Source organism: Bremia lactucae, linkage group LG13, assembly GCF_004359215.1.
Source record: "Bremia lactucae strain SF5 linkage group LG13, whole genome shotgun sequence".
Classification (NCBI taxonomy): Eukaryota; Oomycota; class Peronosporomycetes; order Peronosporales; family Peronosporaceae; genus Bremia; species Bremia lactucae.
This window is the reverse complement of record NC_090622.1, coordinates 2,322,277-2,344,872: the sequence shown is the minus strand read 5'-3', so window position 1 is coordinate 2,344,872 and position 22,596 is coordinate 2,322,277. Positions and strand designations below refer to the sequence as shown.

Sequence of the window (22,596 nt, the reverse complement as noted above, 5' to 3'; positions counted from 1 at the left end):
GTCCCGACCAAGGCATTAGACGCGGCCGGCGAATCAACGCGGCGCGTGCGCTTAGTGCGAGGTTGAGTGGGCGTCTTCGTAGATGACCCACCAACGTGGCCCTTTTTTAGGTGGCATATTTGGCGCCGTGTATGGAAACTCGTGCGCTAGAGTGATTGAGTGAACTAGCGGCGCGTAAAGCTGCTCCTAGTTCCTCTCTCCTCTTTGACGAATTTAAAATGTAAATTCGTTCTTAAAGGGGGAATGGTGTAACGGGCTAAAGTTGCCCAAATGTTACACAGTCCCTGATAAGTACACTTGGTGTACTTAAGGGATGGTCAATTACTAAATAATAGTAATTAGACCCAGCACTCGGGTGTGGTGCACATTTGTGACCAACCCTTGTGTATGTGATGCACATGGGTGCATTCACATTAGGAGAAATGACGCCCAGCGTCGTCCGTGATGACGGCTAGCGTCATCCGTTACGCGAGGTATCTAGAAAGATACGCTCGCAATACATATTAAGTGTTATCAAGAGAGATAACATCTTAATCGGTAAAAATAGGTATCTATATATAATACGATTTAATATAAATCAGTCTGAAAACTACTTCCTACTTGGTAAGTGCGCACGAGGAGCCGGATTACCGCTCCCGTGACCACACTTAACCAAAGTACTTAGTGTGTTGGGTGAGGTCGCTTACGCGCCCACCACAACTACCTCACCGTACGCAAGAGAAGCAGGTTAAACCGCTTCTTCGCTGGGCTAGGGTGTGTGTCTAAAAAGAGTGTGGCCGCATTACGACGTGCCCGCCTACAAACTAAGTATGGCGCTTTCTTACGCAACGCACCATCGTGTCTAGTAGCGATTGGCGGGTTGATTTAGACATAAATAAAGCAATTAATAGAGCTAATGTCTTATTGCATCAATTTATCCAACTTGGAAATATTGGAACTATTTAAGTCAAAATTAATAAGGATAATAATTTTGTTCTTCTTCTTTTATTTCCTCTTAGGAAATAATAAATGTTATTCTTCTTATAGGAAATAATACTTATGTAACGGTACACCCCGTTACAAATTGCTGCGTAAGTCATAAGTCACTTTTTATGAACATCATTTTTTAGCGTTTACGAGAAAAAAATAACATCAAGTGATACTTTTGTAAACAACGTCGAAAGCATAAAAAGGCGTTATTTGAGGATTAGAAACGACCGAGTCTGCAAAAAGTCGTTAACTATTTAGTACTCGTGGTTCTGGCGATCGTTTTCAGGAATTTTTGCCATTTGTGGATGCGTATGTACATTGTATTTACGATATTTACTTTGCCGGTAGACTTAAAAAGGTGCCGATACGCGAAGGAATATGGCCGTCATTGTGCCTTGACTTGACTGCTATACGATGGCAAAAGTTTGTTCGCATAGGTCTACTTCAAATACACTGCCTGCAAATCTATCAAAGTAGCTTTCTATCGCGAGCTTATGAAACTTGCAAATAGAGCGATTGCTTACACGAAAGTTTGGCTTTGCTCAACTGGACAGCGATGTGGCTCACTCAATTTCTGGTACTTTGTGTGGTCCACTCATCTGCTAACGACTGGCGTGCATCTCTTGCGACTTTCTATCAAAACAGGAGATTGGAACTAAAGCCTAAGGCATCGACGATGGTTAAGAACGTGCGCATCACCTACCGCCGCCGGCACTCGTACGCCACTAAGTCTAACGTCATCAAGGCTGTCAAGACCCCCGGTAAGTCGCACAAGTGCAGCAGCTCAACATCAAAAACAAAAAGTAAAACGAAATTGACGCGATGTTGTGCTTCGATAATTGTTAGGTGGAAAGCTTGTCGCTCACTACCGGACGAAGCGGGCGGCTGGCCCAAAATGCGGTGACTGTAAGCAGTCCCTGAAAGGCATTAAGCATTTACAGTCGAAGGAGTACAAGAATGTGAGCAAGACGCAGCGTACCGTGTCGCGCGCCTACGGTGGCTCGCGCTGTGCGCATTGCGTGCGCCAGCGCATTGTTCGTGCTTTTCTTATTGAAGAGCAAAAGATCGTCAAGAAGGTGCTTATGGAGAAACTCAAGAAGAGCAAATCTGCTTAAGACATATCATTCACTTTACTTAACGGTGTCCGAAGTCCTTTCTTCTCGTGTGGCCCGGTAGCTTAAATGCAAGTTTCATCGCCACAATTTATTCAGCTTACGTCCTCTATATTGCTTGTCTCGTGTCTAAATGTTCTTATAAAGAAAGCAGAAACAGGTGTATCCTATATCAACATGTCATTTTCATGCAGCATCCTCCTTGACGTATCGATTATGTAGCGTAAAAACCGATCGTAACGAAGGAAACCTCCTCAACGTCATATCTTATTTCAAACAGTTGATGTACCGCGCTCGCAGTCCGCACTCAACTCACTTTGCGCTTGCTGTCCGCACGCATTCCGCTTTGTGCTTGCATCTTGTATAGAGAGAAGAAAAGCTGCTGATCTCAGCTTCAAGTAGCTGTGTATCTTTACGACGCAGTGCGGCTTTGAGACAAGCCTCACGGTCCAAAATGCAGATTCAAGACCGCGAGCACGTTGAAACGCTGCTGTTTTCACTTGTACAGCGTCTCGACGTTAGTGACGCGGCGACACGAATAAAACGGGTTTCGGAGTTGTACGCGGCTGTAGCATCACTCAGTCGTCAGCTGTCCGCGGAGCGCTTTGCCAAGGCTATAGGCCAGCTCACGCCACAACTCTACGCTCTCCTCCACCAAGGAACCACCGAGAGCGCTCAATTAGGCGCACTGCTCGCAATTGAACACCTTATCGACGTATCGAATGAGGACCAATTTATCCGCTTTGTAAATTATCTCCGATACTTTTTGCAGCAGCCACAAACGAGCAGGAGAGCGCTCCTAGCCGCATCGTCGGCTATGGGGAAGCTGGCATCCTCGAGTGTCAGTGGCACATTAGTGGCAAGTTTCGTGGACTTTGAGGCCAAGCGAGCCTTTGAATGGCTACAAGAGGCTCAAGCAAATACCCACGCAGCCCGAAACGAAGCGCTGGTAAGTCAACGACGACTAGCCGCTTGTTTTGTACTCCGAGAGTTGGCTCAAGCGGCCCCGACGTTATTTCATGTGAACCTAACGACATTTTTTCAAAGTATTTGGGGCGCAGTGCGCGATACCAAGGTCGAAATTCGAGAGGCCGCCACCTGTGCCTTGGCTGCGTGTTTGCAGCTAATTACCAAGCGACAGACCCGACATCGTGTTCAGTGGTATTGCAAGGTCTACGACCAAGTCTTTGAAGGACTGGCCCTGCGAATTAATGCTATAAGCTCGGATTCGCTGCCTTTAAGCAGTGGTCACGCTTTGACGTCTTGGGAAAGCGCTCATGGCTCGTTGCTTGTCATCGGAGAGCTCCTGGCGAATACTGGCCGCTTTATGGTCCCACGCTTTCGAGAAGTCTGCGATACCGTGCTAAAATACAAGGACGCGAAAGATAAACTTGTAAGTCGAGCCGTTTCGCGGCTTTTGCCGCAATTAGCCGAATTCTGTCCCGGTGCTTTTGTGCAGTATTATCTCGACGTCTGTGTTGCACACCTCACGAGACGGATTTTAGAGTATTCCGCCCCTTCTGTTGAGCGTGGCGTTGCTTTTTTTGCTATAGGTCGACTGTCGTTGGCCGTAGGCGATGCCTTGGTCCCGCACTTGCCAGTGATTCTTCCGCTGGTGAAAGAATCACTGGCGCCTCATGCGGGCACGAAACGCAAGCATAATCGCAATAAACTCTTTTGTGTGCAAACGCTCACGTGCGTTGCAAACATGTCACGAGCGCTAGGTCCACGATTCGAGCCATTTTTATTCCAAGGTGGAGTTCTGGAGACAATGATGATTGGTGGTCTCAGTGACGAGTTAATTGATGCGCTTGCTGGCGTCGTTGCTAGTGTGCCCAGCGCACTTCCGTATGTCCAAGAACGACTGCTGAATGAGATTTCTGGAATTTTGCGTGGCACACCGTTCTCGCGAGGAAGTGCGTATGGAGTGATTCATCCGCCTGGAGGCAGCAGCGGAAGTGCTTTATCTAGTGGAGACAGTAGCGATTTGACTCTCGATCCAACTTCTTACGATGTTACCACTGAAACCCCACCTTTAAAACAAACCGCTGTTCAAGCTTTGTTTTCGTCCATGAAGCGAGGGTTTTCGAGTGCAGAGGATGACCCGTCGAGCGGTAAAGTCTCAATAATGATCAAGGGGGATACCGGAGATGAAATTGATACGATCCTTTTATCGCTGCGTACGCTGAGCTGTTTTGACTTTAGTGGTAGTTTCTGCCTAATGCCATTCGTGCGCGATTGTGTCGCACTGTATTTGAAGAATCCAGATGCGCGCATTCGAAAACAGGCAGTAATTACGGGCAGCAAGCTCCTGCTGCCGTCCCTTGACACTTCCAATTCAGCTGTCATGTCTCCATGGCGACATGTCAAGAAGCGCGGACCCACTGGCCGTGTAATTGATCTCGTCCTTACTCAATTGCTACAAGTTGGTATTTCGGATATGGATGTAGGTGTACGGAGAAGCGTCGTAGAATCATTAGATCCTCGCTTTGACGAGCTCTTGGTTCAAGAGACGCACTTGCGACTTGTATTTCTTTTTTTGAATGACGAATGTGCCATTATTCGCGAAAGTGCGATGCAGTTGCTCGAACGATTAGCTCCTCGCAATCCGGCGTTCGTTATGCCATCTTTACGCCGCGTAATAATTCAGCTTATCACGGAATTGCAGCACACGTCTGACATGCGGATGCGTGAAGAAAGTACCCGTCTTTTAGGACACCTTGTCCGTGGAGCACAGCACTTGGTTGACCCTTACGTCGTACGCATTCTTGAGGTGCTTTTGCCAATTCTCGTGCGTGGGAATGCCCCATTGACGATGGCAGTGTTGGTTACTCTTGGCGAGCTAGCACTTGTATCGCGCACACAAATTGCTGCATACGAGCGTTATTTGTTCCCCCTTATCATTCACACACTGCAAGATCACTCATCTATTGAAAAGCGCCAAGTGGCTTTGCAGACGTTGGGTAAACTTGCGGGCAGTACAGGCTGCGTGGTCCGTCCGTATCTGGCATCACCCAAACTGCTCGAGATTTTCTTAAGTCTATTGCACCACAATGTCGGGAGTCCGTGGTCTTTGCGTCGTGAGGCTATGCGGACTATCGGTATTCTTGGCGCTTTAGACCCGTACAAGTATAAGCTGTGCATTTCAAGGGCATCACTGCGACAAGCTAATGAAGCAGAGACGTCAACGACAAGGGAAAAGTTGGGTAAGAACGCTGACAGCGTACCCCTCGGCTTGTCGAAACCAGCGGCAACCACGATGGTGTCACGATACCCAATGCTTAAAATTGACCTTCAGGCATTAGGATTAACGATGAATCTCGAAAGCTTTGACCGCAAGGCAACAAACGATGCTCTCGATGAAAAGCAGCAGATCGAGTTACAGCTATTTACTGCTGCTCCTATTGGAATCAGGAAAAATGACTCCAGTACTGTTGCTGGGACTTTGGATGCAGGCTCGCAATTGTCGCATCCCATAAAAAGTGCTATGGAGGTTCCTACCGAAATGTCATCATCTCCATTCGCAATTTCACGGACAAAGCGGCAGGTCGGGTTGAATGGCATGAGCCTAAGTGACGACTCATTTGATTTTGAAAGCTCCTTGATGGACAGCGAATTGGAACCTGATCCAACGGAATTGTCTCCAGCATCCGAGGCATATTTTCCAACTGTAGCGATTCACGCGCTTTTGCGAATTTTACGTGAGCAGTCGCTAAATGCTCACCACCACGGCGTCATTCAAGCCATCATGTTTATCTTCAAAAGCCTCAGCACGCAATGTGTACCATTTCTAAAGTACATTCTGCCTCCTTTTTTGCGAGTTCTTTCACGTGGCGAGCCTCAGTTGCGTGAGTCTCTTTTTCTGCAGCTAACGGCGCTCATTTCGATTGTCAATGCACACATGAAGCCTTTCTTTCCGCCAATAATGGTACTGGCTCAAATCTTCTGGGGGTCGCACTTGCCACAGATTGTACGCCTCGTTGAGAAAATATCCCAAGCAGCGCCTCACGAGTTCCGAACGCAGTATTTTCCCAAGCTGCTACCTAAACTTCTTGAGGTCCTTCAGCCGCAATTCGGAGTTGGTGGTGGTACTGCGGAGGAGCTTTCTGGCGCTAACGCTGGTATAAAAGGCTCAACGGGTTTGACTAAAGGTTCTGGAGACTTCGTCGTGAATGTCGGTGGAGGAAGCAAGGATCATCATGGACAGGGAAGCGAGAGCTCATCAGGTGGAAAAATTGAACACGTGGCCAGCACGTACGATGTTGTGCAAAAGGGTGGAGCAGACGGCACGACTGCCGTTGCGGTGGCTGCAATCCAGGTGCAAGTGGTCCAGTCGTTGATTGTTTTTGGCGATGCTGTGGAGGATTACGTCTTTCTTCTTGTGCCTGTGCTTGTGCATCTCATGGAAAGCTTAGACACTCCACTGGAAGTAAAGATTACTATTGTCTATGCACTAGCCCGTTTTTGTGTAGTGGCGAACTTCGAGCAGTATGCTGGACCGAGATTACTGCTTCCTCTTGCGCGGGTAGCATCCCAAGTATCTACAAAAGGAGCATTTTTCTTCAGTCGTTCCAGTAATGTTACCGTGAATTCCAACGTATCTGGTTCAGCAGGTAATGGACCAACTAATACGGCAGCAGCTCGGATTGCTACGTCAAAGTCAGAAGCTTCTCGTTTCTCTGAGGTAATGCTGTATGCACTAGGAGCTCTCATAATTCAGCTGCAAGCAGAAATATTGAATTTTGAGCAAGTAATGCACCAGATCATCGCGTCACTTCCTTTTTCGCACGGTGGTAGTCTCGCAACGGCAGGCAAAGACACTAAAGGCAGTATTCCCTCGTCATTCCCACAACTCATGGTGCAGCAGATTGCACAAGCACTGGAGAGCCTACGTCGCGGCACACGTGTGCCACGGACGTTTCTACTTGACCCAGTGTTTATGTCGCCCACGCTGCGTAAATTCTCTACGGAATTACAGGCGCAGACTGCAGCGTCGATGACTTTAGCGGCATCGCCGCCAACCAATGCTCGATTGCACGTCAACCAACAGAACTTGCGGCGGGCATGGGAAGCTTCGCAGCGCAGCACGAAGGAAGACTGGCTGGAATGGATGCGACGCTTTTCAATTGAATTGCTTCGTGAATCTCCCAGCGCCGCGCTACGCTCCTGCTGCGCGCTAGCCCAAGCATATAATCCATTGGCGCGTGCACTATTTAATCCCGCGTTTGTGTCGTGCTGGAACGAGTTGTACGAGCAGTATCAGGACTATCTAGTTCGAGCATTGGAGACTGCGTTCCAGAGCGATACGATTCCTGCAGAAATATTACAGACGCTCTTGAACCTTGCAGAATTTATGGAGCATGATGTCGAAGCCTTGCCTATTGACATCCGAGAACTGGGAGAGCTCGCGCAAAAATGTCACGCGTATGCGAAGGCTCTGCATTACAAGGAACTCGAGTTTCACACGTCTCCTAGCACGTGCATTGAGGCACTGATCTCAATCAATAACCAGCTAGGTCAGCCAGAGGCTGCTGTGGGTATTCTCAAGTATGCACAAGCACACCACAGTCGTGTAATCCAAGTGAAGGAAACGTGGTTTGAAAAATTGCAGGACTGGCGCGCTGCTCTTGCTTTATATGACCGACGACTGCAATTTACTCAGCAACAAAGTGGCGAGAATGAAGGATTTGATATTGAGCTTTGCATTGGAAAAATGCGATGCTTGGAGGCACTAGGAAAATGGGAAGAATTAAGTGTGCTTGCTGCCAAGGTGTGGGCTGCTTTACGCTCGTCCAAGCATAGCGCAAGTCAAACAAGTGCGCTGCCACCACGCAGTCGACAATCTACCGCTACCCGGAATCTTTCTAGCAGTAGCACAGGGATCAATTCAGGCCGTGGCAATTCGAGTAATCTAAGCCGTGGTGGCAGCAGTCATGATTCGTCCTTATCCTCTGTTTCGTCTAGTGACCCTCCACTATCGTCGTCTCATCAATTAGGAGATGACCGTGCGGAGGAAGCTGCCGCACTCCGGCGAGTGGCAATGCTGGGCGCTCGAGCAAGCTGGTGTCTTTCCCAATGGGACAGTATGGCACAATATGTGACTGAGTGTGCAGCACAAACTGATAAGACCAAAGTCAACACCACAATTCTTTCTCGAGCTGCGAGTGGCAATAACCATGGCTACAACTACGGACACACTCATGGTCACGGGATATTTGGTGCGGATGAAGACGTCACGGAATTATCGCTGTATGAGTCAGTCCTGGCGGTGCACCAAGGAAGCTTTGATCAAGCCGCAAAACTTATTGATGCTACACGAAAGACGCTTGACACGAAACTCGGTGCACTTGTTGGCGAGTCATACAACCGCGCATATCGCAGCATGGTGACTTTACAGCAATTAAGTGAGCTGGAGGAGATCGTGACATACAAGAAACTGTGTGCCCAGATGTCTAGCGGGGAAGAAGCTGCCCGGTATAAACAACACTTGATGCGCATGTGGCGCGACCGTCTAACCGGTTGCAAGCGAGTGGTGGAAGTGTGGCAACAAGTTATGGTAGTCCGTGCGTTGATTTTATCTCCGCACGAAGACATTGATACTCATCTACAATTTGCCAGTCTTTGTCGCCAGTCCGGAAATTTACTACTGTCGCTGAAGGTTTTTACGAATGCGCTACACGTACATGGTGGGGTAGGAACTCAGGGTTCCGGCATTTCCGAAATGCTCAGTGTAACACCGTCGAACTCTGGAGAAAGCACTTTGTTTGGATTTGGCGAAAAGGATCGTCACCGGGTGGCTTTTGCGTACTTAAAGCATCTTTGGGCTGCTGGACAAAAGCAAGACGCGCTAGTAGATTTGCATCGTTTAGTCGCTCGTATATCTTCGATGGCACGGCACCGAGCCCAGGGTTCAGGTGGGATCAATACAATGGCTTCTCCTTCTTTTGAAGCGATACCCGTACGGACTGATGAAAAAGAATTGCTTGTGAAGTGTCATTTAAAGATGGCCGAATGGCAGCTTGCGGTGCACGATCAGCAGATTGAAAATGTTCCGGTGGAAAATGTTTTATCTTCCTTACGGTTGTGTACCGAGCTTGAGCCGCGTAGCTACAAGGCATGGCATGCCTGGGCCCTAATGAATTTTCAAGTCGTTGAACACTCGACGCATAGCCAGCATATCTCGGCTCACGCAACTACCTCGGCCGTCGCAGCATCTTCTTCGGTGGCTCCATTTATTGCTCCCGCCATTGAAGGCTTTTTTCGCTCGGTTGCGTTGGGTCGCAGTCGTTGGGCCGCCAATGTTCAGCAAGATATTTTACGTGTGCTCACGCTTTGGTTCGCCCACGGTCACTGCTCGGATGTGCACACTGCGTTGGAAAAAGGCTTTCGCTCCGTAAGTATTGAGACGTGGCTCATTGTTATTCCGCAGCTGATTGCTCGTATTCACACACCATACCCACGCATCCAAAAGCAACTTCACCGCTTGCTGGTGGCCGTGGGACAACAACATCCACACGCGTTGATCTATCCGTTGTCTGTGGCTCTCAAGTCGTCGGTGCCTGAACGGCAACAAGCTGCTGAAGCCATTATGAGCACGATGCGTACAAACTATGTGGAGCTCGTGGATGAGGCTTTACTCGTCAGTCGTGAATTAATTCGGGTTGCAATTTTGTGGCATGAAATGTGGCACGAAGGTCTCGAAGAAGCGTCACGGCTCTATTTTGGGGAACACAATGTCGACGGGATGGCGGAAGTACTTCGGCCACTACATGCGATGATGGAGCGGGGTCCAGAGACTTTGCGTGAAGTAAGCTTCCACGGGGCATTTGGCCGCGACTTGCGTGAAGCGAATGAGTGGCTGCAGCGATTCTTGAGCAATCGACGCAATGAATCCGACTTAAATCGTGCATGGGATCTTTACTACCATGTCTTTCGCAGAATTAATAAACAGCTGCCACAGATTACAACCCTTGAGCTGCAAGTGGTATCTCCAAATTTATTGTCGGCGAGAAATTTGCAACTTGCAGTCCCCGGTACTTACCGTGCTGGCCACGCGATTGTTAAGATTGGTAGCTTTTTGCCAACTGTGGCAGTGATTACGAGTAAACAACGCCCTCGCCGCATCACCATTGTGGGCTCTAATGGTCTAGAGTACATGTTTTTGCTCAAGGGTCACGAAGATTTGCGTCAAGATGAGCGCGTGACACAACTTTTTGGGTTAGTAAACGCGCTCTTGATTAACGACCGCCATACGTCAAAGAAAGATCTAAAGATTCATCGATACCCCGTTATTCCGCTTTCTGACAATGCTGGTATCGTAGGCTGGGTGCCACACTGTGACACGCTTCACCAGCTCATACGGGATTACCGCGAGGCCCGAAAGATCTTGCTTAATATTGAACATCGATTGATGCTTCAAATGGCGCCCGACTACGACGCTCTCACGCTGCTCGAAAAAGTAGAAGTGTTTCAATATGCACTGGAAAACACGGCTGGTCAGGACTTGTACAAGGTGCTGTGGCTCAAGTCGGAAAACTCGGAAGTGTGGCTTGACCGACGGACAAATTATACGCGATCGCTTGCCGTCATGTCGATGGTAGGCTATGTCCTTGGGCTTGGTGACCGTCACCCGAGCAATCTCATGTTGCATCGCTTTACTGGCACAATTGTTCACATTGACTTTGGCGATTGCTTTGAGGTTGCCATGGATCGAGAAAAGTACCCTGAAAAAATTCCTTTCCGATTGACGCGCATGCTTACAAATGCCATGGAAGTGAGCGGCATTGAAGGCAATTTCCGATTTTCGTGCGAGAGTGTGATGGCTGTGTTGCGTGAAAATCGCCACAGTCTCATGGCAATGCTGGAAGCTTTTGTACACGATCCATTAATTAATTGGCGTCTTTTATCGTCGACAAATGTGCTGCGTCCAAGTCATGCGAGCAATTCGGTCGCGTCCAGCGTTACGTCGTCTTCAATCGGTTCAAGTGCCATAAGCATGGAGAGCAAAAGCGACGACGAATCTTCGAACGCTTCATTTCATCCTTTAGAAAATGCAGCTCATGAGCAAGCTTTCGCTCATGAGAGCACTGAATCTTCAGATAGAGAAGAACAGTTTGTGCATCATCGTAGCAATAGTATCTCGGTTCCCGGTTCGATACCTAAATTTGGTACCACGCCATTTGCTTCTTGTAAGATGCAAGCTGCTCAAGAAGGAGGCGGCATGGAAGACACTAATAATGCAAGTATGATGTCTGAAAATCAAGACAAGAGGCTCGACGATGGAGCTGGTGATGATGTCAATTCTGAAACATTCGAAGCTCAGACGTTGCTGCAAACACAGCAAGAACATCAAGGTACTAATGCTCCCGTGCCACGTGAACTTAGCATCAGGTTGGCGACGTCGCGTCCCCTTTGCCTGGATTCACAAGAAACGGAAGCACCTCCGTTGCCGTCGTCGCTCTCCTCGCGTCCAATGAGTCTGAGCAAGTCCATTCCACTTCCAGTGCGCAAGCTGCCACCTCGTGTACCCGCAGTCTATCGTCTTCGTGACGCTACGATTGATGAAAATGAGGAATCGAATACCGTTGAAAAAATTAATCACACGACGACGAACCTTCATGCAGAAATATCGTCCTTGGCTGCCAGTGTCTCCAGTGTCGGGCATTCGAGCTTAAGTCGCAGCTTTTCCGTCACACAGGCGCAGCTTCACGTGCAGCCTCGAGGTCCTGCCAAGCAACCACAATCGAAACCTCCGTTATTATCATCCAGTTCAGGTCCCGTACCTCGAATGGCTCCGGCTGCATCGACTTCATTTGTCTCGGTAACAGCTACTCGCATTCCGCCATCCTCGGAAGCCGTGCCACCATCGGTGTCAAGCAACGACTTGCATGCCAGTCGTAGCGTCCGTGAACGGGAGCTCCTGAATGCTTTAGGACCGGAAGGCATTGCTGCTCCTCGCGTCGCGCTGAATGAAAAAGCGGTGGCCGTGATTCGACGTGTGCAGGCGAAATTGTCAGGCCGCGACTTTGAAGGTGACGCCGGAGAACCACTGGATGTGAGTGCACAAGTTCAGCGACTCATTTCGCAAGCCACGTCTCATGAAAACCTTTGCCAGTGCTACATTGGATGGTGTCCGTTTTGGTAGGGAATTGATAGGTGAGTATGAGTGAAATATGCGTCAATTGTTACAGCGTCAACACGTAGTTGGAATTTAATGGATCAGAACAGATACACTAATGTTGATATTGCATTTATTTAACAAAGAATGGGAAATTCACTTGATCGTTCTTACAATAATCAATTTGTTGGAAAATCATATATTCCTACTTGCGGAAAAAGGCGCAAATTCATTGATTTTCATAATGAACGATTTATTAAATCTCCAAGGCGACTGAAAGCGCACTTTGGTTACAAAACATGCTTTCTAAAAATGCTAGCATAGTACTTTGCTACCGCAAAAATGCTGTCTAAACGCACTATTTATGACGTAATTGATAATGGAGGCTTTTGATATGCAGACGACACATTATAGTTTCTTCTACGTAAATGCTGGTTAAGTATAACATCTGTAAGCATCACTACAATAATTCTGCAGTCATATAATATCTATGTATCTTGTAACTTGAAACGATAAACAATTTCGAGCTACGTAACCTCAAATAAAGATCGTTGCTTTAAATGAGGCCGCCATGACAATGTTTCTCAATTCACTCGGGTTTCTTTCCATTTCCCATTGATCCTTCCCCCGTGCTCGACAATTCCCCTGCATCCGGATCGTCCATCGTAGTGACACTCAAATCTTCCCATTGATCCGAATCTACAAATAACAAAACAAGGTAAATCAACGACAATAATACTCATACTAGTACAAACGTCCCGCACTCTCTTTTTTCCAGCACATGTAGATCACCGCGTCGTTTTGTAGCTCGTGGTCCACCAGCGTAGCCTCATCAGCAACCTCTTTGGTCTCTTTCTATAAATAACATATTGTGGCAAAATACATGAAGCGAACATAATATTGAGCAACGAATTACACAATAATTGATCAGCACCAATCCAACCTGAGAAGGTCCCTGCCAAAGCCGAATGCTCGTCGGTGGTAGATGAAAAAGCACGCCTAGCTTCTCCTTTACACTCAGAAACGAGTCACTCAGCTGCACGTCCAGAAACACCGTCTGGTTTCGTCGTTTGACGCGAATGTATGGCTCCATTCGAAAACAGCCAACTACGTCGCAATATCTTTTTCACAAGTGATTTTAGCGAATCAAATTAGATCCCTACGACCACATGTTACACCAAGAACATGCTCCGGACGCTCCTACTCTCAGGTCTCTTGACACCACGCGAATGCAAAGCACTGCTCCTTGTCTGCCGCGCCTGGCACGCCATCAGCACCGCGGTCCTCCACGGATCGCACAGTCTACTGCTTTCAAGCGATATTTGTCTACTCCATCGCGTTCCTGGCAAAATCGAGCGCCCTGAACGCGTCCAGGTGGTGGTCCGGCGACTCAATCAGAGGTTTCCAAGGCTTCAAACCGAAACGTCATTGCCGAATGCTACAGATGAGCAATTACATCGTGCACACGGCATCGCGTACGTCGACATGGTAGCCCGCATGAGCAGTAAAGTGGGGCGTAGTATGACAGCGCTGGACGCGCTCCAGCAGAGTGTTAAAAAATCCGAGTCAGATGGAGTCAGTTCAAGAGCCGGTTCAATTGCGACTATTCAAGGTCACAAAAGCCATTATGAACAATTTGAATTTATTGAATTAGGCGATGACATTGCCTTAATGAAGCACACGATGGCCGCCGCTCGAGTCGCCGCAGGAGGAGTTTGTGTAGCAGTTGATCGCGTACTGATTGCCAAGAATCGCACTTGCAATGCCTTTTGTGCGGTTCGACCTCCTGGCCATCATGCCGAGCGATGTCGTACCATGGGCTTTTGCGTCTTTAACAACGTGGCCATTGCAGCGCTGCATGCGATTGCACAACATGGCTTGGATCGTGTAGCTATTGTGGATCTTGACGTCCATCATGGCAATGGAACACAAGATATTGTCAATCAAGAACCGAAATTGTTGTACGTTTCCATGCATCAAACGGCGCCGTGCTTTCCGCGATCCGGGTTTGCTTGTGAGACGGGCAAGCATGGGAATCTATTAAACGTGCCTTTAAAAGCGCGGTGCAGTGCTCGGACGTATCGCGAACACTTTTTGGCAAAAGTGTGTCCGCGAGTACGAGCGTTCCAACCGCAATTGTTGATCATATCGATGGGCTTTGATGGTTCATCGCGTGATCCACTAGCGGATTTCTTACTGGAGGGGGATGATTTTTACTGGCTTACGAATGAGCTGTGCGCTGTAGCGTGGGAGTTTTGTGATGGCAAAGTAGTGTCGGTCTTGGAGGGCGGATACCACCTTGGCGCTCTCGCAGAGGGTGCAGAACAGCACATGTTAGCACTGATCCACAATTCCTGTCGTCCGGACGATTTAGCTTTGAAAGCTGCTGAACTTACTCTTATGCTCTAGATTTTGCAGAAACGTGGAGATGCATACGGTGTTTTGAAGTTTCTTTTAAGCCTCGCATTTCGTAATTCACTGTACCCTGTTAGAGTGCCAAAAGTAAGACACCTATACAAGCAGGGTTTAACATATTTATGATCTCTAGCTGTCAGTATAGTCGAGCAATTGTGACAAGTTAAACAATACTTTAAAGGAATGCCGAAGCAAAATATAATTCAGAAGAAAATGCAAGAAGTTACGCCATGTTCGCTTTATTTCTCTAGATAGTCACAATAGCACTGCAACGTTCTCTCCATTGAAATAATACTTTTGCACAGTGTTATCGCGCGTACTGTGAAAGGGTCAAAGGCTCTTTCTTTTTAAAAAAACTTGTATGTGAAGAGCTTTTAATAAGTATATAAGGTACGCTAACACTTGCAATTCGACTTCGCGGTAATTTACTCGGTTTGAAAACTAGCTTAAACATGTCTTTTAAGTGAATGTTTGAACAATCTAAAGGATCACAGGATTAGGACTTCACGATAAGCAGCGGAGTAGCTGTTTACGGGCACTGAATACACCACATCAGCAAAAAGGAATCGTTAGTTATCCTAGTAGACGGTGCAAACCGAGTCAGGATCTACCAACACTGGATCTTCATACATTTTGATATATCTATGTTTAAGTAGAATGCTTTGCTTGTATTCCTACTTCGCCAAAGTACCGACAAAAGGCTTACTAATCAACAAGTTCGCGTGGCGTGGACGCCACGATACTACCCGAACGAGAGGTTAAAAACGACGTAGTGATCGATCCGTACGCGCTATGGTTCGCCAAATGACTATAGACAAATTGATGTCGAGCAGCCTCGAGTGTGTCCATTTGATTGGCTTCGATCAAACACTTGAAACAGAAGCTCAGTTTTGACCGGGTGAGCTCAAGGTCTGGTGAAATGTAGCTTAATTTCTTAATCACTTTGCACGACCGACACAGCGCCCCATTGCATAATTTGCACGTCCAATGAGAACTTCGGAGCCTCGAGCTCTTAATTGACTTGAAACACGTGACGCACACGGGTTTACAGATAGGAGCTCCAAATTTCCGTTGCTCGGCAATCCTCTGATCCAATAACCACACAATCTTTTTCATCTGACTGCAATAAGTGTACTTGACCCCGGCCATGGTAGCATGCACTACTCGAGCCAATGCCATTGACGGAATAATGTCACCTCGTGGATTCACGACAGCCGTGCCACGACAGTCGGTTTGATCGGGTCCTTCTTGTCGAAAGACACCACAGAGCGACATGTTGCCTCGAATCCGGCCAGGGCGTTCGAGCGTTTGTGGGAAATTCACGGAATGGAGCAAGTGGTACCCAATGCGCTCCCCATTGCTATACTGCACAATACCCGTGCACTCGACATAGACATAGTCGCGATTTCGGACGATCCCCATGGACGCGCCGGGAATATCAATCTCCGTCCATTTGACAACGACTGACCGAAACGGTTCGTCAACAGTTGGCGCGACGATCGTCGCGAGGACTGCAGCTGCACTGAAATCATGCAAGTACGAAGCTTTGATGCGCATCGATTCGAGCGTGGGACTCACGAGTCCAAACATGACTTCGTCGAGCGTTCCAGTGAGTGGACCTACCATAAGAGTCGAATACATATTGGCTGCTGTGTTAGACGTTTTGCGCTCGGTGAACATCGTCACGGGACCCGCGGTCGAACACTGTTTCCAATTCGAAGGATCGATGATTTTATGCGTCTTAATGTAGTTTTCATACTCGTCGATTTTAACCTGCACGAGTGTATCGGTGACATCCAAGAGCTTGGAGATGTCTTCAGTCGACAAGTGCAAGTCTTCGAAAGGGTTCACGGTAAATCGTTTGCTACTCATGGACTAGATTCGAACTTGATGAATTGAACAATAAAGAAAACGCTGAGCACAAGTTGTGCTACCGATTGATTTTTTAAACACGGATTAACGTCCCTTATTGTCTCATTAACCAGCAGCTGGTCAGCCGACCGTGCATTACAACGGCGAGGTCACCCAATCGCAAGCCCGGATTGCCAATTTATTCATACTGGACGTTTGGAAGCGATAGGTGCTAAATAGCCAGGGATTTTACATCCAGATTAGGTGCTGTACAGACGGACATTCAGATGGCACCACCTTTTTCTGAATAAATTTTGATACTAGCTTCACCCAAGGGCTCATGCGACTTTTTTGGATAAAGCATAAGGCCTGCCACCGTCATCTCCAGCTGATCAAAGCTAATCTGATACAGATCGTTGTTTCTGTAGAGCAAGACTTGCGTTTAGAGATTAAGCATTAAACAGAATCGTATGCGTATTAGGTCGTATGTAATTCACGCAATTATTACAGACTGAGCTGGTTTGGGCACGTGAGAAAAACGGTGTTTGGCTGCTTTGCGATCGAAACAAATGTTGTTAGCAAATGCGATAACAGACTGGCCGGTAAGCATAGCTTCTGCTCTTTTGTCGACTATTTACCAATTTGGATTTTTAATCGTTTGCTCGATTATCGAAATCGCTCTTGTTTCGGAAAATTTCATCGAAGGAAATTTGAAAATTGTCAGGATGAGCAGCGATATGAATAGTTGTGGGCTGGCCATCTGCTCGATTTTTGGAACTTTGTCATGAACGAGACCAAAGTTGGTAATATTGGAACAATTAAGTCAAAATTAATAAAAGATAATAATTTTGAACTTTAGTTATTTCTTCTTACACAGGATAGTCTTTATTATTCCTCGTATAGAAAATAATATTTATGTAACGGAGACCCCGACACAGCCATGGTGTTACATGTAAATAAAAAAAAACTCGATTGACTGTGATTGAAGGCTCCAGGTAAAATCAGCGAGCACGACTGTCCAAGGTAATTGGGAAAACTAATTGCAAAATAAACACTATCCATTCTGCCTTAGACCCAACCAATTTTGAGCTCAGAAACTTAAGACCTTAGAAGAAGATAAATGATGAAGAATCTCGATGACCTGTGCATAGCACCAACGATTATATACTGCTAAACATTTAACATGAACCTGACGCTCGCTCGAAATGGCTTATTGAGAGCACATCTTGGAAGAAAAGTCAGTGCCTGAAATAACGGAGGATTGGCAAGTCATAGACTTGAAGGCGTCCGCCATCAATAAGGAAGGGTTCCAGGTTGAGCATCTCGCGAAGATTCGTTACATTCGTACTGCCAACAACGTGTAGGAGACACTCCACGACTATTACAATAAGAAAAATCTGCAAACTAAGTTATTATGACGCGTCAACTGCATGAGTTTTGAATCAACGAAAGCGGTGATATGGTGAGCTACATCAATCGCTTTGATGAGCTTTTTCTGAGCATGGAGGAAGTGAGAATGCTTACCGAGTGGGTCGTGTCGGTCGTAACCAGGACCGCAGTCGTGTAGTGCACCAGTGACGCGAAGCGTATGACAGCGCGTAGAAAAAGCCTGTGTGTCGCGGAAAGTGCCACCGCTGTAACAAGGTCGTTTGAGTGCCGGTCGCGCGGGAAGACAGATGAACATCTGCAATGCGAACTTGAACAATCTGTCAATTTTCGTACTCGAAATCACGTGATTAGACATTACTTGATAAGACATTACTCTAATCACGTAATTTCGAGTACGAAAATTGACAGCTTGTTCAAGTTCGCATTGCAGATGTTGCTGTCATGAAAGCCATCAGGCGAGGAAGCATACGATTTCACTGTGAAAACGGAACAGCTGAAACTGTTTATGAGGTACTCAATGTTTCCGTCTCGAGCTTTTTCCTTTTTAAGAAGCTCGAGATGGAAACATTTCAAACAAGTCTCATAAGTTTCGAGAACACCAAGATGTCCAGCAATGATAGTCCTAAGACGGGTGCCGAAAAAGAAGCCATGAGCCGTAGTCGTACGCCGTCTCGCCAACTGCTACGACGACTGCTGTTCGTCGTTGACTAGACGCAGCTTCTCCGGATAGCTAGCCTAAGCATTTTGCAGAGAACCCCGTATCCTAGAACTGAAAGGCACTGATGAAAGTGCTGCGATATTTTCGCTCGTCGAGTCGACTAGGGTTGCACTACGGCGATCGCGCGCATCAGCAACATAAGGTGACGGCGTGCAGCGACGCAAACGGGAAAAGCAACTCAAGATTTTCTTCAAAACAAGAAGCTCGAAGCATTGTCGAGCAAAAGAATAATTGTGCAAAATACGTAAGATCGCCGATCGATGTCTGGTGTCCTATTTCTTCAGATTAAGTTGTAAGGCTTAAATTAAATCAATACAATTCTACCAATATCCAGAAAATAAATCATTGGCCTTATCCTATTAACTTTTGTCATGTTGGGCTGTACTCGAAAAAGGAAAATGGTGTACACTACGTTATTTCTGCTACTGCAATTACTACATTGAGTATAAATACCATGAGACATTAGTTCTGTTGATTGGTTGATTTAAGACTTTAATCAACCCCGCCAATCGTTACAAACACGTTAGGCGGCTTGAAAAGAGGCGCTTTGCATAGTTATTTATTAATTATAGTAAAGCCAGTAGATACAAGATCTTTCCCAAAAAATAATATGTTAATACATTTTATTTTTTCTCCAAACTAATGCCTTAGTATCGACCTCTAGTAGCTAAGACCTCTTAGTTACTTGTTACCTTCCTCTGTGCGTCAGTGTACGTTAAGTAATCTGGGCTTTTAACTTTTACTGTAATCAGTGTTAGCTGAATAGTTGTAATGGGGCACACATCGATTAAGAACCGTTGTTGTGGTACATTTACTTTATGGGTAAAATACCTTTTTATCATATTCTAAATTGTAAATTACATAAATCCCATTTATTATGAGTAACAAATATGGTCGCCGCCAGATATATATCTGGCGGCCGAAATCTATTTTAAATTAGCTAGGGTAAGGTTACAGATTAATAAAATTAAATAAAGTGCAGTTCCCCTTTTGATCTTAAAGCGTCAAGCGCCTTCCTAAGGCTTGCGCATTGATCTTTAAGAGATAGAAGCCTTTCTAAGGTATATCCTCTTGGGCACTAATTGCCACTTGGTTCTATGAGCCCCTGAATTCCTTGAACTAGGATTCCTTAGGCTTTAATTGCTTGTACGACTCCTTGAGTTGTTAAACCCATTAGTTTAATAGAACTAAGTGACTCTCTGAGTCTGAAAGTCTTCCTCTGACTTTAGGAGCGAGGTAGCTCCGCAACACTTATTAGAACTGGTAGTCAACCTACGCCTAGGTCCTTACAAGACTAAACCCTCACGAAAATGGAAGAGATTCCAGAACTGTCAGATGCGCAACGCGCCGCTTACAACAAAACTTAATTTGGGCTTGAACACGTGGAGTTTCTTTTATTATCTCCGAGGGACCCGAGGTCCTTCATGCAAGGGTTGAAGTCTTCATGCGATACGAAGCCTCCCTGATCGGTCAGGTACAGGACCACTTAGCGGCATCTATGCCAACCCGGAACATCTCTGTACCTGACTCAGAGCCGAGGGCACGCCCTCTAACTGTAAATGTGAAAACATTTGAGGGAAAGAGGGAGAAAATCTCCCTTTTTGGATTAAGCAGATGGAAATGTCCATTGATTCCGCCTTGTTCTTAACAGAACGGCAGAAGGTGGCTATGGCCATTTCCAAATTTGGAGGTAGAGCCATGGAGTGGGCACTATCGTGCAGCACGTCCATAAACGACGCTTTCCCTCATGGGATTCGCTGAAAAAGCATATGACCAGCATGTTTGCACCGCCTGATCATGCTTTTCGCATGCGAGCACGGCTCCTAGCGACTCGACAGGGTAAAGGAATCCGACGGGAGTTTATCCAGGAGTTGAGAACTCTCATTGCATCTATGCATCAAGAAGCAATAGTCGTACCAATCTTTATGGGGATCTCAATGAGGGCGTTGCCCGGCCGGAATTATTCCGATCTCCTCCTGCTACTTTCGAAGAGGCAGTTGCCATGGCGCTACGCTCTGAATTCGACTTTAAGTCTGCTCGCGTTAGCACGCCTGTTTACCGAACAAGCTCTTCGAGCACATGGGTTCCGTCTAATATAGCGGAACCCACGGATCTAAGCCTCGTTGAAGAAGGAGTAGAGGCTCTTTAAGCATAAGACCATCCGTAAATGTTATATGTGCGGAAGCACGAAACATTTACGTCCCTACGAATTCGGGTAAAGCTCGAAAGAGCTCCAACTCCGACCTATATCAGAGATCTGGTACGATGCGGGAAAACGTAGATACCCAGTAGGTGCGGGGTGGCCTACTGGGGAAGACCTTGGCTCTGTTGAACCTCTAGGATGTGAGAATAAACAGAACCTAGCCCCAACTAGCTCGGTGCTTAATGGCACGGGGCGAGAGTACAAGCCTGGCTTGCTAGTCGCTCAAGCGACTGTAAAGGGCTTTGATAAGCCGTGGTCAATTTTAATTGACTCGGGAGCGTCTTGCAATTACGCTCGACGCCTTTTCTTGAAGGAAGCGAACAATACTTTGAGGCGCTTAAAGCGCATGAAAGTGATACAGTTACTGTTCCTAAGGTTCCATTAAGCTTATGCATAAAGTTTTCTAAATTTTGACAGTATGAAACACTGTCTCGTCCTTGATTTGGATTCGAGATATGATCTCATCCTTGGTATGGCTTGGTTAAAACCATGAGCCATGGATCGATTGGAGGTCTGAGACCTTAGGCGCCACGCGCAATGTTCCTCGCAAAGTTTTGGAGAGTCATGAACCCACCTTTGCTAGGCAACAAAAGCGCTATTGACGCGAGTCATTGAATGTGTTTGTCAGTGTATTAGACATTGAAATGTCTGAGTTAATAAACTCTAATGTTAAATACATTAATTCTGAGCCCGACTCCGCAGAAAGAAGTGGAACGGCACGTACTCCGTCGTGTGACACTCGTTGTAATAGCGATTCACTGAATGCTGAAAGCATTGATGGCCTAAGGCCGAATCATCAGGGGTGCAATATCCCTGAGATACGTGGAGTGACACGTCTAAGTCCACCGAGTATGGTCGGCCGAGGTGGCATCATACTGAGTGTCAGTAGTGACATTGTTGGCGGTTCGCCAGGGCATTTTGGGTCAAAACCTTTAATGCACGTGAAGCGACACGTAAACGTTCGCTGGATAAGGAGGTTGATATACCTAACTCCTTGTCGGATGTCAAATTAGGCACCGTGTCTTGTATAGAACCAATACAGGCTGGAAAATCCGGGGACGTGAATGTCCCGGCCTTGAAGAGGCGTATTGTCTCCACTCCAAGACAGGCTGGATACGAAGCGTTTATACCCTCGCAAAGTGATATGAGTGAGCAATTACACACGCTTGTAACTGGTAACATTGAGGGGGGAGTTAGCCTTGCGGCAATTCCTTCGTTACATGCTCTTATAGAGCTAGACGAAATGTCTTTTGTTGAGTGCGGCCGAGCCTTAAAGGCTGGCGACTTATCTGAGATGATGGTAATTCGACTAACAATTGAGTAAAACTCATCGTCACTTCTAGACGAAGTTGTCCTGGGTGACACAAAAGCTGCACATAGTGCGCTGGGTCATCGATCCTAAAAGATCCTACGGATCCCTTTTATTCCTTGGTTAAGGAATTCCAAGATGTGGTATGTAATAATCCACTATCTGTTTTACCTCTGGATAGAGGTGTTCGTCATGAAATTGACTTGGTTTCGGGAACCAAATACTGTGCCACAAGACAAGGCCATTACCAAGGGAGCAGTGTGACGTCATTGACGATTTCTTCCGTGCTAAGCACGAGGATGGAATGGTACAAGAGAGCAAATATCCTCATTCGACACCGACATTTTGTGTCAAAAAGCTAAATGGTAAATGGCGCATTGTACATGCTTATAATAAGCTTAATGATGTCACTATACCAGCACAAACCCCTTTCCTAGAAAGAATGTTCTTCTAAACAATATGGTGGAATGTACAATGTACAGTGCATTGGACTTAGTCGATATGGTTACTACC

General features: G+C 46.7%; 7 protein-coding genes across 7 annotated transcripts; 4 read left to right on the top strand and 3 right to left on the bottom strand.

Moving 5' to 3' along the window:
- The first annotated feature begins 1,565 nt into the window (after positions 1 to 1,565).
- Positions 1,566 to 2,335, top strand: CCR75_007407 (uncharacterized protein). The gene is made up of 2 exons (XM_067965468.1): positions 1,566 to 1,730; positions 1,816 to 2,335. The coding sequence occupies exons 1-2, from the start codon at positions 1,646 to 1,648 to the stop codon at positions 2,082 to 2,084; spliced, it is 354 nt and encodes a 117-aa protein (XP_067823604.1). The 5' UTR covers positions 1,566 to 1,645; the 3' UTR covers positions 2,085 to 2,335.
- Positions 2,336 to 2,535: 200 nt separating this feature from the next.
- On the top strand, positions 2,536 to 12,225 carry CCR75_007408 (uncharacterized protein; the record flags this gene model as incomplete). Its single annotated transcript, XM_067965469.1, has 1 exon — positions 2,536 to 12,225. One exon carries the CDS (start codon positions 2,536 to 2,538, stop codon positions 12,223 to 12,225), a length of 9,690 nt encoding a protein of 3,229 aa, XP_067823607.1.
- Positions 12,226 to 12,434: 209 nt separating this feature from the next.
- On the bottom strand, positions 12,435 to 14,841 carry CCR75_007409 (uncharacterized protein). Its single transcript, XM_067965470.1, has 3 exons — positions 13,142 to 14,841; positions 12,963 to 13,053; positions 12,435 to 12,897 (listed from the first exon to the last, which is right to left on the bottom strand). The coding sequence occupies exons 1-3, from the start codon at positions 13,289 to 13,291 to the stop codon at positions 12,788 to 12,790; spliced, it is 351 nt and encodes a 116-aa protein (XP_067823608.1). The 5' UTR covers positions 13,292 to 14,841; the 3' UTR covers positions 12,435 to 12,787.
- CCR75_007410 (uncharacterized protein) lies at positions 13,384 to 14,607 on the top strand (the record flags this gene model as incomplete). Its single annotated transcript, XM_067965471.1, has 1 exon — positions 13,384 to 14,607. One exon carries the CDS (start codon positions 13,384 to 13,386, stop codon positions 14,605 to 14,607), a length of 1,224 nt encoding a protein of 407 aa, XP_067823364.1.
- A 477-nt stretch (positions 14,842 to 15,318) lies between the features above and the next one.
- CCR75_007411 (uncharacterized protein) lies at positions 15,319 to 16,485 on the bottom strand (the record flags this gene model as incomplete). The annotated part of the gene is made up of 1 exon (XM_067965472.1): positions 15,319 to 16,485. One exon carries the CDS (start codon positions 16,483 to 16,485, stop codon positions 15,319 to 15,321), a length of 1,167 nt encoding a protein of 388 aa, XP_067823363.1.
- Positions 16,486 to 17,702: 1,217 nt separating this feature from the next.
- Positions 17,703 to 18,208, bottom strand: CCR75_007412 (uncharacterized protein; the record flags this gene model as incomplete). Its single annotated transcript, XM_067965473.1, has 2 exons — positions 17,703 to 17,842; positions 17,989 to 18,208. The coding sequence occupies 2 exons, from the start codon at positions 18,206 to 18,208 to the stop codon at positions 17,703 to 17,705; spliced, it is 360 nt and encodes a 119-aa protein (XP_067823366.1).
- An 86-nt stretch (positions 18,209 to 18,294) lies between these two features.
- CCR75_007413 (uncharacterized protein) lies at positions 18,295 to 18,564 on the top strand (the record flags this gene model as incomplete). Its single annotated transcript, XM_067965474.1, has 1 exon — positions 18,295 to 18,564. One exon carries the CDS (start codon positions 18,295 to 18,297, stop codon positions 18,562 to 18,564), a length of 270 nt encoding a protein of 89 aa, XP_067823365.1.
- Between the last annotated feature and the right edge of the window lie 4,032 nt (positions 18,565 to 22,596).

Coding starts and splice junctions, on each gene's coding strand:
- CCR75_007409 (XM_067965470.1), bottom strand. CDS start 13,291: ATGGAGCCATACATTCGCGTCAAACGACGAAACCAGACGGTGTTTCTG. Junction 13,054..13,141: donor TTTGGCAGGGACCTTCTCAG/GTTGGATTGGTG, acceptor TGTTATTTATAG/AAAGAGACCAAAGAGGTTGC. Junction 12,898..12,962: donor CATGTGCTGGAAAAAAGAGA/GTGCGGGACGTT, acceptor TGTTATTTGTAG/ATTCGGATCAATGGGAAGAT.
- CCR75_007407 (XM_067965468.1), top strand. CDS start 1,646: ATGGTTAAGAACGTGCGCATCACCTACCGCCGCCGGCACTCGTACGCC. Junction 1,731..1,815: donor CAAGGCTGTCAAGACCCCCG/GTAAGTCGCACA, acceptor GATAATTGTTAG/GTGGAAAGCTTGTCGCTCAC.